This window comes from Spinacia oleracea, chromosome 2, assembly GCF_020520425.1.
Source record: "Spinacia oleracea cultivar Varoflay chromosome 2, BTI_SOV_V1, whole genome shotgun sequence".
Taxonomy (NCBI): domain Eukaryota; kingdom Viridiplantae; phylum Streptophyta; class Magnoliopsida; order Caryophyllales; family Amaranthaceae; genus Spinacia; species Spinacia oleracea.
In genome coordinates this window covers 15,208,617-15,223,757 of record NC_079488.1, presented here as the reverse complement: position 1 = coordinate 15,223,757, position 15,141 = coordinate 15,208,617, and the positions used below count along the sequence as shown (strand labels likewise).

Sequence of the window (15,141 nt, the reverse complement as noted above, 5' to 3'; positions counted from 1 at the left end):
TCCAAAATTCTTGCCAAGTTGATTTTATACCCTTTTGTGAAATGCATTGAAGCATTTCACACATTTCACTTTGAGTAAATATAGCCATATTTTCTCAAATTCTTGTGAAATAGGTAAGTCATAAAATCCATCTTTGGCCCATGAACTTCATTGTCTAGAAACTTCTAACAATAGTCCATTTCTATGTCATGTTCAACAAGCAAGACCCATGTGTCTTAAATTAACCAACTTTCAGAAATTCATGCCATGGAATCTTAGAATGTTGTTTTGTTGATATGGTCGTATGACATTGCCAAAGATATGTGGAACACAAATCTAAATGTTTGATTTGAACCTTCTGAAGTTTGAGTGTGAAGAGATCTCACTAGTGGAAAAAATACCTGTTGAGGGGGGCATTTTGGGCTTATTGAGGCGAACAAGGCCCGCTTCGACAGACGTGGCTTCAACAGCTCACATAGCTGTTGAGGCGGGCTTTGTTCGCCTCAACAGGTAGTCTGTTGTGGGGGGCTTTCAAAAGCCCGCCTCAACAGGCCAAAACCAAAGCGAAAAATAAGGACCTGTTGTGGGGGGCTTTACAAAAGCCCGCCTCAACAGACACCTCTGTTGAGGCTCACTTCTTAAATGCCCCCCTCAACAGACCTGTATTTTTGCGCCAATACCTGTACATTGGCGCCATAAATTCATATGTTGTCGAGGCGTACATTAAAAGCCCCCTTCAACAACATTATTTTTTTTTTCCAAATTCTTTTAAAATATAAAATAGGTGGCAATAACCAAATCTATATATATACACCATTGAGCATTGAAACCTGTACACGCACCAATCAACACCAGAATAGCAAATGTATGAATCTGCTTATTTTTATTAATAAATCATGAAATTAACTTCATTTATATTAACCCAATAGAGAAAAGCGTATAGTACGTACGTTTACAATTTTTAAACACCTAGCTAGCTAGTCTAACAAATTAACACTAATATTAACAAATAAAGACAAAAGGCTAGAGAGCTAGTCTAACAAATTTCTCTAATCCGGCCACTTAGCTCCCTTTAGATCATGCATTACAAACCTTAATTAAGGCCGTGTTGACTTTCTAATTCCAATCGACTCGATCCCTGCAAGTACCTTTAGCACAACCATAGGCTAAATATAGCAACAAATTGAGGTGGCTCCTTTCCTTGGAAAATACGACCCTGCACCAAACAAAACCTTTAAAATAGCCACCCACAAATTAGAATTTGCAATCATGCAATAAAAAGAAGTATGACTATACCAGGGCAGGTCTTCCTTTAAGTGAATTGCACATTGTGTTAGCCAACCTTGCTGCCATCTTCTGGTCATCCTGAAAATCAAAAGATAAAAAAAAAATGAAGCTCAACTTATTCTGAAGCAAAAGAAAGTAACAGAGAAAACTAGTAACATATTGGAGAGAGGGAGAGCATGTGTGTGGGAGGCTGTAGAGGAAGAACTCAATAAAAGAGTATTTTCTATTTTTGAGAGCCCCAAATTTATTCACATCCTACACCTAGCATCTCTCTCCTTGTTTGTCTCAGTGTTCATATGTTCTACTGCAAAGTAATGTGTACATTGAGAGTTTGTTATTCCAAAAGAAAGAAGTAGAAAGATGTCTACGTCTCCAGAAACCTAGATTTTTTTTATATCAACGAGCCACCGAGGACTAGAAGGATAGTTACAGGCTCAAACTACTAAAAGCCTTGAAAGCATGGCTTTCAAAAGAGCCGTTGGCCATCCTCCCTACTCCGTTAAACTTGTAGGATTTGGCAGGAGACGTCATGTTCAGAAAGAGGGAAGTAAACAAAATGTCATTGTCACCAAGACCTATGTTCGAGAGTTCTAAATCGGCCACCAGCAACTAGCAAGGTTTTGCAGGAAACTGCCTATAACCTCAAGGGCATGCTTTCACATTGTGATTGGGCTATCTACCCTTGAATAGATGACAAGTTCTAGCTCTTTACTCGTCTTTTATCCTAGAAACTCTTTACTTTCGTTTTATCTGCGCCAGGAAAGTATCAGCTTTGGAAAGAGGTGTCCGACAAGGATAAAATCCAAATTCCATGCGAAGCATAATAAATCATGGAGAAGCAGACATATACATGCAAAGTCCCTAGACTACTGTGGCAATGTGAAAGATAAAATAACAATGTAAGAAGATGCAAAATTTTCCGTACAAAAACCATAGGCCAGTGTATCTGTATGCAGTGGACTTAGTTAACCAAAATCACATAAAAGTCACCCCAAATCCAATAAAAGTCAACTTCACAAACGGGTTAAAAGACATGAATGAAATTTAGGGTACCAATCTTCGTTGTAAAACTACACCCGTTGTATATAGGACCTGTTGAAGAAACATTGCCAAGACTCAAAGAGTCACAGGACTGTTGTATAATACATAAAAAGCACTTGCCTAATGAAAACAAGGTATCAAACAACCCAAACATCACCTTGCATATCACCAAAGACATACTTTTATGCAACTTCATAAAAAGGCATTGAATACGCTTTATTAATTGTTAAAGTACGATAATCAAGTACTTAAAAGTAAAAAAATATAAGTAAAAAGAATTCATATCATAACAGAAAGTGAGAAGCAGCCACAGATATCTGCGAACTTACAACTGAAAATTGAGTTCCAGATTCATCCATAGTCACAATCTCACCATTCCAAGTGCCTAGCTTCTCCAATATAGTGGAAAAATTCTTCTCACCAACAGTAAGTCGAAGTCTCATTGGAGATCTTTTGATGGGAAATTTCTTTACAAGCCGGTGAATAACATCTAGTGCCTGTAATTCACGATGCATAGAATTAACTTATGAACTAAACTACACAATAAAACCATAATTTATCTCAACTTTATACTGTAATTTACAAAGTGCAACAATCAAAGATACAGCTAATCAAATGTCCCAAAATAAGACAAATCAGAAGAATTATGCATAGCAATACAGTAGATAAAACAGTGCTAAACCTGCTTTTTGGAACTGTTATAAGGATCAACAGCAAAATGGATGTCATGCATCAAACGTTCGATCATAGTTATCGAGTAAGGGCGTTTCGTGTCAGGATTAATGGTGTTTTCCATGACAATGGTGGCAATATCACGAAACTGAAGTGACAATTGAGCCTCCCTTTCTTTCCCTGCAACTTGAAGATCTCCTTTCTCCAGAATCTAACCAAAACAATCAAATATATAAAATCGTGTTCGCTAAATCATTATTAACTAAAACCTCCCCAAAATTACATAAGTTCAATCAAAGAATTCGATTTCAAGAAGATGAATCACCTCTAAACAAATTGTTGTTGCGTCATCTGTCAGAAATGCAGTCTTCAAATCCTTCAGTTTACTACACTGTCGTCATTCCATTTGTTTGCAGACATAACATTATAAAAGAACATTAATTCAGAAAGCCATGAGATGACAGCCAGGAATACAAGACATATGATGGAAATTGGAAAGCAGTATATGTATATACAAGCAAAAAAATGCATCAACCTATTTTCTGAAATTAAATAATTAGTAGAATACCTCTGTAATTCCACATTGAGCATGGTTGTGATCCTGAAATAAACCATACTGGTCATGACTACATATAACTCAGCTTTAGATGCTGCAGGACTTGGATATATAGCTGCAAAATAAAATCATTTGTCTTAAAGATCCTACACTTCGGTTGCTATGTGCTTTTGATTCAAATAGCTCCCAAGCCAAGTGCAAAACTCATGTATAAAAAGGTGGGAACTGGAAATCAGGACTTGTGTCTGAAAATGTTAAAAAAAATTCAACAAGCAAGCATCTTAGGAAAAATAGAACGAGGGAAGCTATTGTTGAAACTAACCTTAACGGAGTTCACACAACAAACTGTGATATAATTACTCTATGTCAATCATAACAATGCAAAACTAGAGCTGAGTACAGAAAACATGAGACAAAGACATCTGGGCAACTGTAAGGTACATAGCAAGACAAAAGGAAAAAAAACAAGATGAACACAAGACCATCAGGTAGAAAACATTAGCAGGCAGGAACAACAAAAGTAAAAATAAAAGGGATAACTGGCATACACTCATCTAGTGCTGCAAATTTACTAGTAAAAGAACAACTTTTAGCACATATTGCATAATTTCATAGTCTGCGCAAATTTACATCAAAATAAGAATGTAATAAATATCGGTTTTACAAATTCAGATTGCCCTGACATATTCATTGAAGTTGTCCAGATGTAGACATTGCTGCAACCATCTGATGGTCTTACAACAAGTTTCTCCAACAACATACTAACTAGCACTAAGATAAAGCATAAAAGTTCTAAATAGTACGGGCTTGATCCCCTGTTTAGTTGCCTGACTCTCTTCCAATTAGAAATCAAAGGAAATGTATGTTAGAAACTCATTAACGAATTCAGATTACAAACCACCACCACCGCAACTAATTTGAGACAAAAAACCTAAAATAAAAAACCTAAATTCACCACAATTGTAAATCATTAATTGGAACTGATGAGAGTAATTCCAAGAAGAAGAAGAAGATCTATTTACCACCGCAAGATCAGAGCCACCAGCAAGCCATCACCTTGCTTGCGTCGCCTCATCCGACCACCCACGACCTACCGAAACCCGAGCCGCACCTCCCGTTAGAAAATAAAAAATCGTTAAAATCAACAAAAATAATCAAAAACCTAAATTATAAATCAAAAAAGTTAATAAAAAATAATATGAAAAATCAAAAACCTAAAAGAATTGAAGAATGCAGGAGAGATGGAGAGAGATGAAAGAGTTACCTCATTTGGAGAACGACGCCGTCTTCCTCGAGAATGCTAAGTAGATGACGGTCGAATCGATATACCCTAGCTTGAGGAGGGAGACAAATCGACGAGTTTGAAGAGTCGAGGGAGAGAGGTCGCGGAGATACCCTAGCTTTGTAACTCTTCCATGGAAGGCGGAGGAAAAGCTTCCATGGAAGCCAACGACTGTGAGGAGAGGTAGCCCGATTTGTTGGCGAAATAGCGGGTTTGAGGAGTTTTGAACCAGGAGAGAGAGGAGAGAGGAGAGCGAAGAGAAGAGAGAGAAATGAAACAGATGAAATGAGGAGGAGATAGAATTAAAACGCAGTAGATTGTGAAGACCTGTTGAAGCGAACAAACATAAGCCCGCCCCTTTAGACTAGTGTCTATTGAGGCGGGCAATCAAAAGCCCCCTTCAACAGTATTTATAGAAGCGAACCCCACAAAAGCCCGCCCCAATCTGTTAGTAAAATATTTGACCCGCGTTGACTGGGTGGTTATTCAGGCTCACTTATGTATGCCCCCCTCAACAAGGGGGCTACAATAGGCGTTTTTTCCACTAGTGAGATTCGTTTGTTTATTAATCAATCATATGACTCAACCCTTAAATGACCATTTCATTCAAATAAACACTTAACGAAGGTTTTTGTTTACTTTGAATGTGAGTCTTTCCGTTGTCCAAACAGAAATTGATTATGATGATTAATGGAACATAATACCATTAAGTTCCAGCCTTTAGAAGGACTTTAAAACAAACATGATGACCCTACAATTAATATAGCAAAACTTTGCTTCATTTCCACTTGTAGGTCAAGTAACCAGACTTAGCTCCCGGAATTTGAGTTCTTAACAAGAGTTCGAACCTCAAGCGGTAATCTAATACCATAGGAGTCTATTTTCTAAGTCGTTTCTCTTTAACATAAACTTCAAGGTAGAAATTGAATCTTGAATTCATTTCTTTTGTTCCCCTTTCCTATCCTTTCTAGCACGTTTTCTTATAGTCCTAAAGATTTTACTCTTTGCTTGATCTTCTCACTTTGTTATGCGTACAAAGTCCCTTTCTTTTGTTCACTTTGAATGACAACATCCAATGAGTCTAATTCATTATCGAATCAAAAGAAAATTGGTTGTTAACCATTGGTTATACATGAGTCTTTAACTCAATACTTCATTATTTCAAAACTACCCAGTATTCTGAATATATGAAGTCTAATTGGTCTACCATTCAAATTTTTAGTTTGAAAACAACCATGAAGATCACTATAAGAAAATAGCCTTCAAGATACGCTCTCACTCTCCTTTTCTTTGAGAATCGCTCTCAAAATAGTTACCAATCGATCGAGGAAATATCGCAGTTCTATTGTCCGAACACAATAAAGTTGAAGATTTACGATTCTACAAAATGAACTAGCAAAGAAAAACACTTATCATACTTCAATAACTTTGAAATAAAAGCAAACATGCAATCATTAAAGCTATTAAAACATTTCATTCATGCAAAAGCAAAAACATGGTCCAAAATTAATGAAACGATTCCAAGACCCCAAAAGTCCTAAATCCTTAAGCAGATTTGGCATGTCTTAAGTAGTTTAAGATTTTAGGTAAGCAAAACCTATTGCTAGTAATCTCCAAATTACTCTTGGTTAATAAATTAATACCATAATTTATCCCATTGCCACAACATAATGCCATTGTTGTTTGAGTTGAAACCACAATCAACGTGCTCCTTTGGGATGCCTTACTACCTAAGTCAACTAAAATAGCACCTTGTTTTGGCGTAAACCTACTACCTTAGATCCTTAGATTTTTGTAAGTGCTTGATTTGGAAGGCAATTTTTAAACTCAATATTACTTTGGACCTAGTTGTTTCTATGTTGGTTCGATTATTTAGTGAACTTAATCTAATCGAGTCATAGGAAACAACCTATTCATGCAAAGCATACATACATTCATAAATTCATGCATAATATATATATTTTTTAAATTGCATAAATAAATGGTGATCTAGTATGGCCCAAAACATCTTGTCTTGAAGCATCCAATCTTCATCACCTCCTTGTTAGCTTGGCATCGTCTTGAATCTTCGTTCAAATGCTAACTTAAAGTTCTAAACTTAGAAATACTTGAAAATAATAAATTACATCAAAATTTCCATGGTACGCAGACCATATTTAAAACTTTACATTCAAATATAGAACAGTACGCATACCGTATTTAACTATCCTAAATTTGGCATACTAGTCACTTGGAGTACCTGCATTACATAAAATATACATTCTATGCATTCACCCATTCGTGTGCTAAAACGAATGGCCCATATTAATATGCAAGTATTTACATGAATTAATTAAAATTCACGTTCACGTAAACGCATCCTAAAAGATTAATCAATTTCCAAATTATTAATCCTTAGACTTTATTCTAATTAAAATTGAATTTAATTAAAATAATGCAACCTACAAAAATAATTAAAATAATTATTTCATTTTAATTTCATTTAGTGGCTCCCATTCAAACCAATAATTACTCCGGATAATTAATTATGAAATATTAAATTAAAACTCGCGGCCCGGCCCAAGCAAATAAAATATTAAATTAAATATCCCGTTAGCCCAAATTAATGCAAATATACGAAGCCCAACGAAATAAACAATTTTCAACGAAAAAGGTCCGATTACGTAGTCGGGCTAGGCTTGCGCCCAGCCCCATGCCTTGCGTGAGGCCCAAGAGGCGCACGAGCAAGGCTCGCACACCCCAGGCCCTCGCGCGCACGCGTCCCCGCAGCATCGATGCCCCTGCGTGCGTGTTGTGCGTTCGTGTGTGTGATGGACGTCGCATGGCTCGTGCCTTGCTTCGTTGCAGCCCCGCAAGCATACCGCCTGCCCTTTCCTCGCCCAGCGCGCACGAGGCACGCAGCGTACCTGCTGCTGCCCGTGTCGCATACGGCTCGGCTTAAGCACAGCACCCTGTATGGCTCGACGAGCCATACGTCCACCATACTTGTGTTCGTGCTTGGTTCGTGATACGGACCAAATTAATTAAAATTAAATTTAATTTCACGAACTTGCATTAATTTTATTTTTCAAAAAATTACGATTTTTATTTTCGAAAAACAACGATTTTTAATGATTTAATAAATTCCAACGACAATCCAATTTCATAAAATTATTAAATCAAGGGCTAACAATATTCAACCTTTTATGAACGAACGAATCAACATTAAAGTTTGAACTTTTAATTAACAAAATCCGAAGCTTTAAATCGTTCATAAACAATTAAATTTCAGATTTTTAATAATTTGGTTTAAGTGCGATAAAAATTAACGAAACCATTCAAATTTAAATCCAATAATTTTTAAAATTATCCACTGACCCATGAAATTATATCCCCTTTCCCAATTAACCGAATTATTAAACCAAAATTAATTAAAATTCAATTAGGGTTTCAAATTTTACGAATTGGGGAAAGGCAAAATTAGGGTTTATACTTATCGGAAAAATTTGAAACTTTTACCACAGATCAAGAATATACCCAGAAACATTGTTTCAAAATTACAAGCAATTCCGAGTAGTTTAGGTTGATCTTTTAATTGAATTACTGTCTGACACTTTTAATTTTTAATGAAAAATTAACAAAAACGCCCAAAAAACGACACTTCGAGGCCTGTTTTTGTAATTCCGTTCCCATGAGTTGATCTTAGAAAATCCTTTTCAATCAGATTAGGGTTCAAAACTCGAAAAAACGAATATTTTTGATTTCGAGCCTGATTATTACGCAATTCATCCAATTATTCGTAAAAATTCCGAAAAATCAACAAAAATTCCAATTTTTTCGACAGATGCAAAAACAATAATAATCATGCTAATTCATGCTTTGAATACATAAGGCTCATGATACCACTGTTGGGGAATACAGTTAAACATAATAACATGTGCGGAAACAATCCCCAAAGCCAGGAAACATGTATAAAGCACAGATTAAGCAAACTTACATTCGAAGCGTGTTTTCCACAATAATATGTCAACGAACACGAACAAAGAAATCCACTTGTCGTTCCTCTACTTGGTTCACCGACATGCTCAGATCCGTCTTGATAATCGTAGCTTAGACAATCATTCAAGAGTTTGTGCTTTTGGGAAGAACACATCCATGGAGGCTGAGAGAGAATTAGGGTTTCTCTCTCCTCCTTACGGTTTGATGTGTGTGGCTGAATTGTGTAATAGATTAGGAAAAACTTGTGTAGAATAATATTATAACCCCTTAGGTTATAATACTATCCGGCCAAGCCACAAGGGCAAGAACCGGACAGCAAGCCCATACGCGCGCACCACACAGGCGCTGGGCCTTGGGCGCGCTGCGTGCGCTGCTGCTGCTACTCCTCACATGCGCGCGCGCCCAGCCAAGGCATGGGCCTTGTGCGCTGGCTCGCTGCTACGCCCAGTGGGCCTTGCGCGCTTGCGCGCCTTGGCTCGTTGGGCTGGCAGCGTTGCCTCCTCGTATCCGCGATTAATATATTTCCGATATATTATTTGTCGTTCCGTATACGACGAATCACCGTCGTACGATACGATTTATTCGTTTCGCCTAGCTTACGAATATTCCCGATACGATATACGATTCCGATGCAAGGTCGTATCGTATAATACGTTTTCCAACTAATTCCCGAAAAGCTATTAAATGAATTTCCTATTCATTTAATCCGGTGATCTGTTACATGCCATTGGTGTGACCTTGTAGGTTCAGTCAAGAGTAAGTTGTGAGCTTAATATTCATTAGAACTCACTGATCGGAAGCATTGCTCCAGCTAGCTGTTCCGATCACTTGATCTCACTGAATTAATTGTTCGCAATTAATCTGAACCTTGGTATTAGACTTAATGCACCTTGGGTGAAGGACATATTTCCTTCAAGTTGACAAGCACGACAAGTACCTGGGGATTTCGACAATGATGGGGAGATCGAAGAGAATGGTTTTTTTGGCCCTTAAGGACCGCCTGTGGAAGAAATTAAAGGGATGGAATGAGAAGCTTTTATCAAGAGCCGGGAAAGAGGTTCTTATCAAGGAGGTCATTCAAGCAATTCCGACCTATCTAATGGGCGTCTACCGGCTGCCAGTCAGCGTTATCCATGACATTCAAGCGATGACGGCCAATTCTGGTGGGGGAGCACAGACACCTCGCGGAAAACCCATTAGATCAATTGGGATTCTTTATGCTCGCCGAAGTGTCTAGGGGGCATGGGCTTTCGTGATATGGGGGTATTTAATACAACACTACTAGGAAGGCAAGCATGGAGACTCCTTAAGCACCCAGATTCTCTTCTAGGGCGTGTCATAAGCGCAAAATATTATAGGAACACGGAGTTCCTTGAGTCGTGTTTAGGGACTGCCGGAAGCTACTCGTGGAGTAGCATATGGTCTTCGAAATCCCTGATTATAGATGGCACCCTATGGAGAATTGGAGACGGTACGAAAGTCCGTATATGGGACGATGGTTGGGCGGCGGACGATGATGGCAAGTTCCTGACTTCTGGTCGAGTTGAGGGGCTGAATATGGTGTGTGATTTAATCCATGCAAAGGAGTGGAACCTCGAGCTTCTGGAACAGAACTTTACCGCCGGGGATGTTAAAGAAATACTAGGCATCCCACTTGGTGAGTTTCAACGGCCAGACTGTCGTATGTGGGCCTTTACGAAGGATGGAGAGTATTCGGTGAAAACGGGCTACTTTCTAGGCAAATCTTACAACCTTGATAGCTTCCATAGTGCCTGGCTTGAGGTATGGAGTATGGATGTCACCCCAAAGGTTAGACAATTTCTTTGGCGCGTATGTACGGGAACGCTTCCAGTCAATGATTACTTAAACTACAGGCACATGAAGGATGATATGAACTGTCCATGGTGCACCTCCGTTGCAGAAACAGTGAAGCATTGTCTCTTCGAGTGTCCGGCAGTTTGTGATTTATGGGTGGAATTAAACTGTGAGGAGATGATTTGGAGGGAGGAGGCAAACTTTAAAGACCTACTGGAGGCTTGGAAGAGTGCTAATAACAAGAAGCGTCAAGCTGCAGCTATACTCCTTTGGCAAATTTGGGGTAGACGCAATGACAAGGTTTTTAATACGAAGGAAGTACCTCACTCAATTATTGCGGAGCGGACAAAAAGGCTGGTGGAGGACACTAATTCGTATACAAAGAAGGTGTATGGGGTGGTTTGTGGTCAGCAGAACACTAGAAGCTCGAAAACATGGGTGGCTCCCCCTCGTGACTTCATAAAAATCAACTGCGATGCGGCTCTTCACGTAGAGGGCTGGGCTGGGATGGGGTCAGTTGCTAGAGACCATAGAGGCCAAGTCAAGTTTGCAGCAACAAGGAGGACTAGAAGCTACTGGGAACCTCTAATTGCGGAAGGGAAAGCAATGATCATGGCAGCCAGACTTGCCAAGAGACATGGATACAAAAAGGTCATTCTGGAGTCGGATAATCAAACCCTTGTAACTCGCCTTTCCAATACTTCTATTTACTCGGCCGAGCTGGATGCGATCCTTGTTAGGTTATGATACATATGACAAAACATAAATCATGCGGAAAACCTTAATGCCAGGAAACATATTATTTACACATAATCATTTAGCATAATTTAGGTGCATATACTTTGTAGCGTGCCCTCCCTAGCAGCACCCAAACCGAACAAGAACAAGTCTTTAGGACTCCAAGTGTCGTCCCTCCGTAGATAGTCCACACCACGTCCGGATCCGTCTTAAGATTGACCAACTAGAATCGCCCTTAAGGTACTATAATTTTCGGCTAATTATGGGCAAGAATATGACAGATTTTTCTGCTCAAAAATCACTGTTTTATTGTATGAATACTTGTTGAAAAACTCGTGTATAAATTTATGACCCTAGGCATATATTTATAGAACCTTTGAAAGGATTTCGAATCCTGTTAGAATACTAATTAATTAATTAGAATGCTATTAGAACTCTAAATAATTAATTTAATCTTTTAGGATTAGGATTTAATCAATGCACGAATTCCAATAGCTTTAGGATTCGTATAGCACATACACAGGCACCGCACGAGCACCGCACGCCCATGCGCAAGCCTTGCGGCCCACGCTGAGCGCACGGCCCACAAGCCCACTGCCCGCAGCCCATTTGTGCGCGCGCGCCAGCCTTGGCTGGGCCTGGCCTTGTGCTGGGCCTGGTCGAGGCATTGGCGTGTTGTTGGATGCGTGTGGCTTGCTGGGCGACGGCCTGGCTTCGTGTTGGGCCTTCGTCTAGCAAGCCTCGTCCGATGCTAATTCGTACGATACGCTTTCCGATTAAATTCCCGATTCCGGAATTCATTTCCGAAACGAACAATATTTAATATTTCCGATTCCGGAATTAATTTCCGTTTCGAACAAATATTTAATATTTCCGTTTCCGAAATTATTTTCCGATTCCGATAATATTTCCGATTCTGACAATATTTCTGTTTCCGGCAATATTTCCGATTCCGGTAATATTTCCATTTCCGATAATATTTTCCGATACGTACCATGTTTCCGTTTCCGGCAACATCTACGACTTGGATAATATTTACATTTCCGATACGATCCGTGTTTCCGTTTCCGGCAATAACATCGTTTCCAGAGTATTCATTTACTTGCCTTTGACGATCTCAGCTCCCACTGAAACCAAGATTCGTCGATTCCGAATATCCATAGATAGAGTATTTAATGCCATTAAATACTTGATTCGTATTTGTGTGACCCTATGGGTTCAGTCAAGAGTAAGCTGTGGATTAATATCATTAATTCCACTTGTACTGAAGCGGCCTCTAGCTAGGCATTCAGCTCACTTGATCTCACTGAATTATTAACTTGTTAATTAATACTGAACCGCATTTATTAGACTTAACATTAAATGCATACTTGGACCAAGGGCATTATTTCCTTCAGTCTCCTACTTCTCCTTAGGGACAAGTGTGCATTTCCTAATTCCTTTATCGCTCTATGCTTGCTCTTGAACATAAGGTAAGAGTTGTCATCCTTATTATGTCTAGAGGTGTTTCTCGGTTTCAGAGTTCAACTGATCAAATAAACAGATAATCATAGCCTATGATTCATCTGAGCACGGCCATGCATTTTACAGTTTCTAGCTCTCCGAGTGGCCTTGTACAACTTTTAGCATCTCATCCCGATTTATGGGAGGACAATCCCAATCTTGCGATCTTGAGATTAGACTTCGTTTGATAGGTGATTACCTGAGCGTTGCCTTTATAGCCTCCTTCTACGGTGCGACGGTTGACAACGTCAAAGTAAGCAGTTCTCAAACAAGTAATCTCAAATAACTCAGGTATTGAGGATTAGTGTCTAATAATTTTAATGAAATTTACTTATGACAGATTTTCATCTCTTACCGTAAAGTTTCATAGGTCTGTCCGATACTAGTCTTCCCAAAGTAAGTATCTATGCAAATGATTACGATATTGCCATGTCCTCATAGTTCATGAAACATAACTACTAGTCATCTTGCATTCTAGTCGTCTAACGTTTTCTATGCGTCCATCTTTATAGAAAACTCCGACCAGGGACCATTTTCAACTTTTGACATTCAAGTTCACTTGATAGACATTTCTTAGTCACAGGACTGGTCCTGACAGTCTATCTTGAATATTTCGTCAAATTGAAGGGACTCATCATTTAATAAACCACAAATTAAATGGAAAAATGAATTCTATTCATTTATTGTGAATGATTAACCAATAATGTTTTACAAAGTATTAAACTCTAAAACTTTAAAACATTAAATAAGGACATCAAAGCCATTCTCCAATATGCTTGATTCCCATAGCTGCAGTGTGCGAGTTGTGCTTCGCCTGCGGCAGAGGTTTAGTCAATGGATCTGAGATGTTGTCATCAGTTCCAATCTTGCTTATCTCGACTTCTTTTCTTTCAACGAACTCTCGTAGAAGGTGAAATCTACGAAGTACATGCTTGACTCTTTGGTGGTGTCTAGGCTCCTTTGCCTGTGCAATAGCTCCGTTATTATCACAATATAGGGCTATTGGTCCTTTAATGGAGGGGACTACACCAAGTTCACCTATGAACTTCCTTAGCCATATAGCTTCCTTTGCTGCTTCATGTGCAGCAATGTACTCCGCTTCAGTTGTAGAATCCGCAATGGGGCTTTGCTTAGCACTTTTCCAGCTTACTACACCTCCGTTGAGGCAGAAGACAAACCCAGACCATGATCTGAAATCATCTTTGTCGGTTTGGAAACTTGCGTCCGTATAGCCTTTAACAATTAATTCATCATCTCCACCATAGACTAGGAAGTCATCTTTATGCCTTTTCAGGTACTTCAGAATATTATTGGCAGTAGTCCAATGTGCCTCTCCTGGGTCTGACTGGTATCTGCTCGTGGCACTGAGTGCGTACGCAACATCCGAGCGTGTACATATCATAGAATACATTATTGAACCAATCAATGATGCATATGGAATCCCATTCATTCGTCTACGCTCATCAAGTGTTTTTGGGCACTGAGTCTTGCCTAGAGTCATTCCATGAGACATGGGTAGGTAGCCTCGCTTGGAGTCTGCCATCTTGAACCTTTCAAGCACCTTATTGATATAAGTTCTCTGACTAAGTCCAATCATCTTTTTAGATCTATCTCTGTAAATCTTGATGCCCAGTATGTACTGTGCTTCTCCTAGATCCTTCATCGAAAAACATTTCCCAAGCCAAATCTTGACAGAGTTTAACATAGGAATGTCATTTCCGATAAGTAATATGTCGTCGACATATAATACTAGAAAAGCAATTTTTCTCCCACTGACCTTCTTGTATACACAAGATTCGTCTGCGTTCTTGATGAAACCAAAGTCACTGACTGCTTCATCAAAACGTATATTCCAGCTCCTTGATGCCTGCTTCAATCCGTAGATTGATTTCTTAAGCTTGCATACCTTTTTAGCATTCTTTGGATCCTCAAAACCCTCAGGCTGTGTCATAAACACAGTTTCTGTTAAAATGTCGTTTAAGAAAGCGGTTTTGACATCCATCTGCCATATTTCATAATCGTAATATGCAGCGATTGCTAACATTATCCGAATAGAATTTAGCATTGCAACTGATGATAAGGTTTCATCGTAATCCACTCCGTGGACTTGCCTGTAACCTTTTGCAACCAATCTAGCTTTGAAAACTTCAAGTTTTCCATCCTTGTCCTTTTTCAGTTTGAAAACCCATTTGCTTCCTATGGCTTGGTAGCCATCTAGCAAATCGACCAAATCCCATACTTGGTTTTCAGACATGGAGTCTAATTCAGATTGCATGGCTTCATGCCATTG

At 39.0% G+C, this 15,141-nt stretch overlaps 1 protein-coding gene across 3 annotated transcripts; it reads right to left on the bottom strand.

Annotated features, from left to right (window-relative positions):
- Positions 1 to 816: 816 nt before the first annotated feature.
- Positions 817 to 5,222, bottom strand: LOC110802999 (uncharacterized). Of its 3 annotated transcripts, none has more exons than XM_056836511.1 (8): positions 4,800 to 5,222; positions 4,558 to 4,646; positions 3,548 to 3,650; positions 3,305 to 3,370; positions 2,990 to 3,190; positions 2,637 to 2,804; positions 1,276 to 1,344; positions 817 to 1,195 (listed from the first exon to the last, which is right to left on the bottom strand). In XM_056836511.1, exons 5-8 carry the CDS (start codon positions 3,101 to 3,103, stop codon positions 1,130 to 1,132), a joined length of 417 nt encoding a protein of 138 aa, XP_056692489.1. In that variant the 5' UTR covers positions 3,104 to 3,190; positions 3,305 to 3,370; positions 3,548 to 3,650; positions 4,558 to 4,646; positions 4,800 to 5,222; the 3' UTR covers positions 817 to 1,129. The 3 variants fall into 3 exon arrangements, with proteins under 3 accessions (XP_056692489.1, XP_056692490.1, XP_056692488.1); XM_056836512.1 differs by having other exon boundaries at positions 4,558 to 4,625; XM_056836510.1 differs by lacking the exon at positions 4,800 to 5,222 and having other exon boundaries at positions 4,558 to 4,791.
- Positions 5,223 to 15,141: the final 9,919 nt, after the last annotated feature.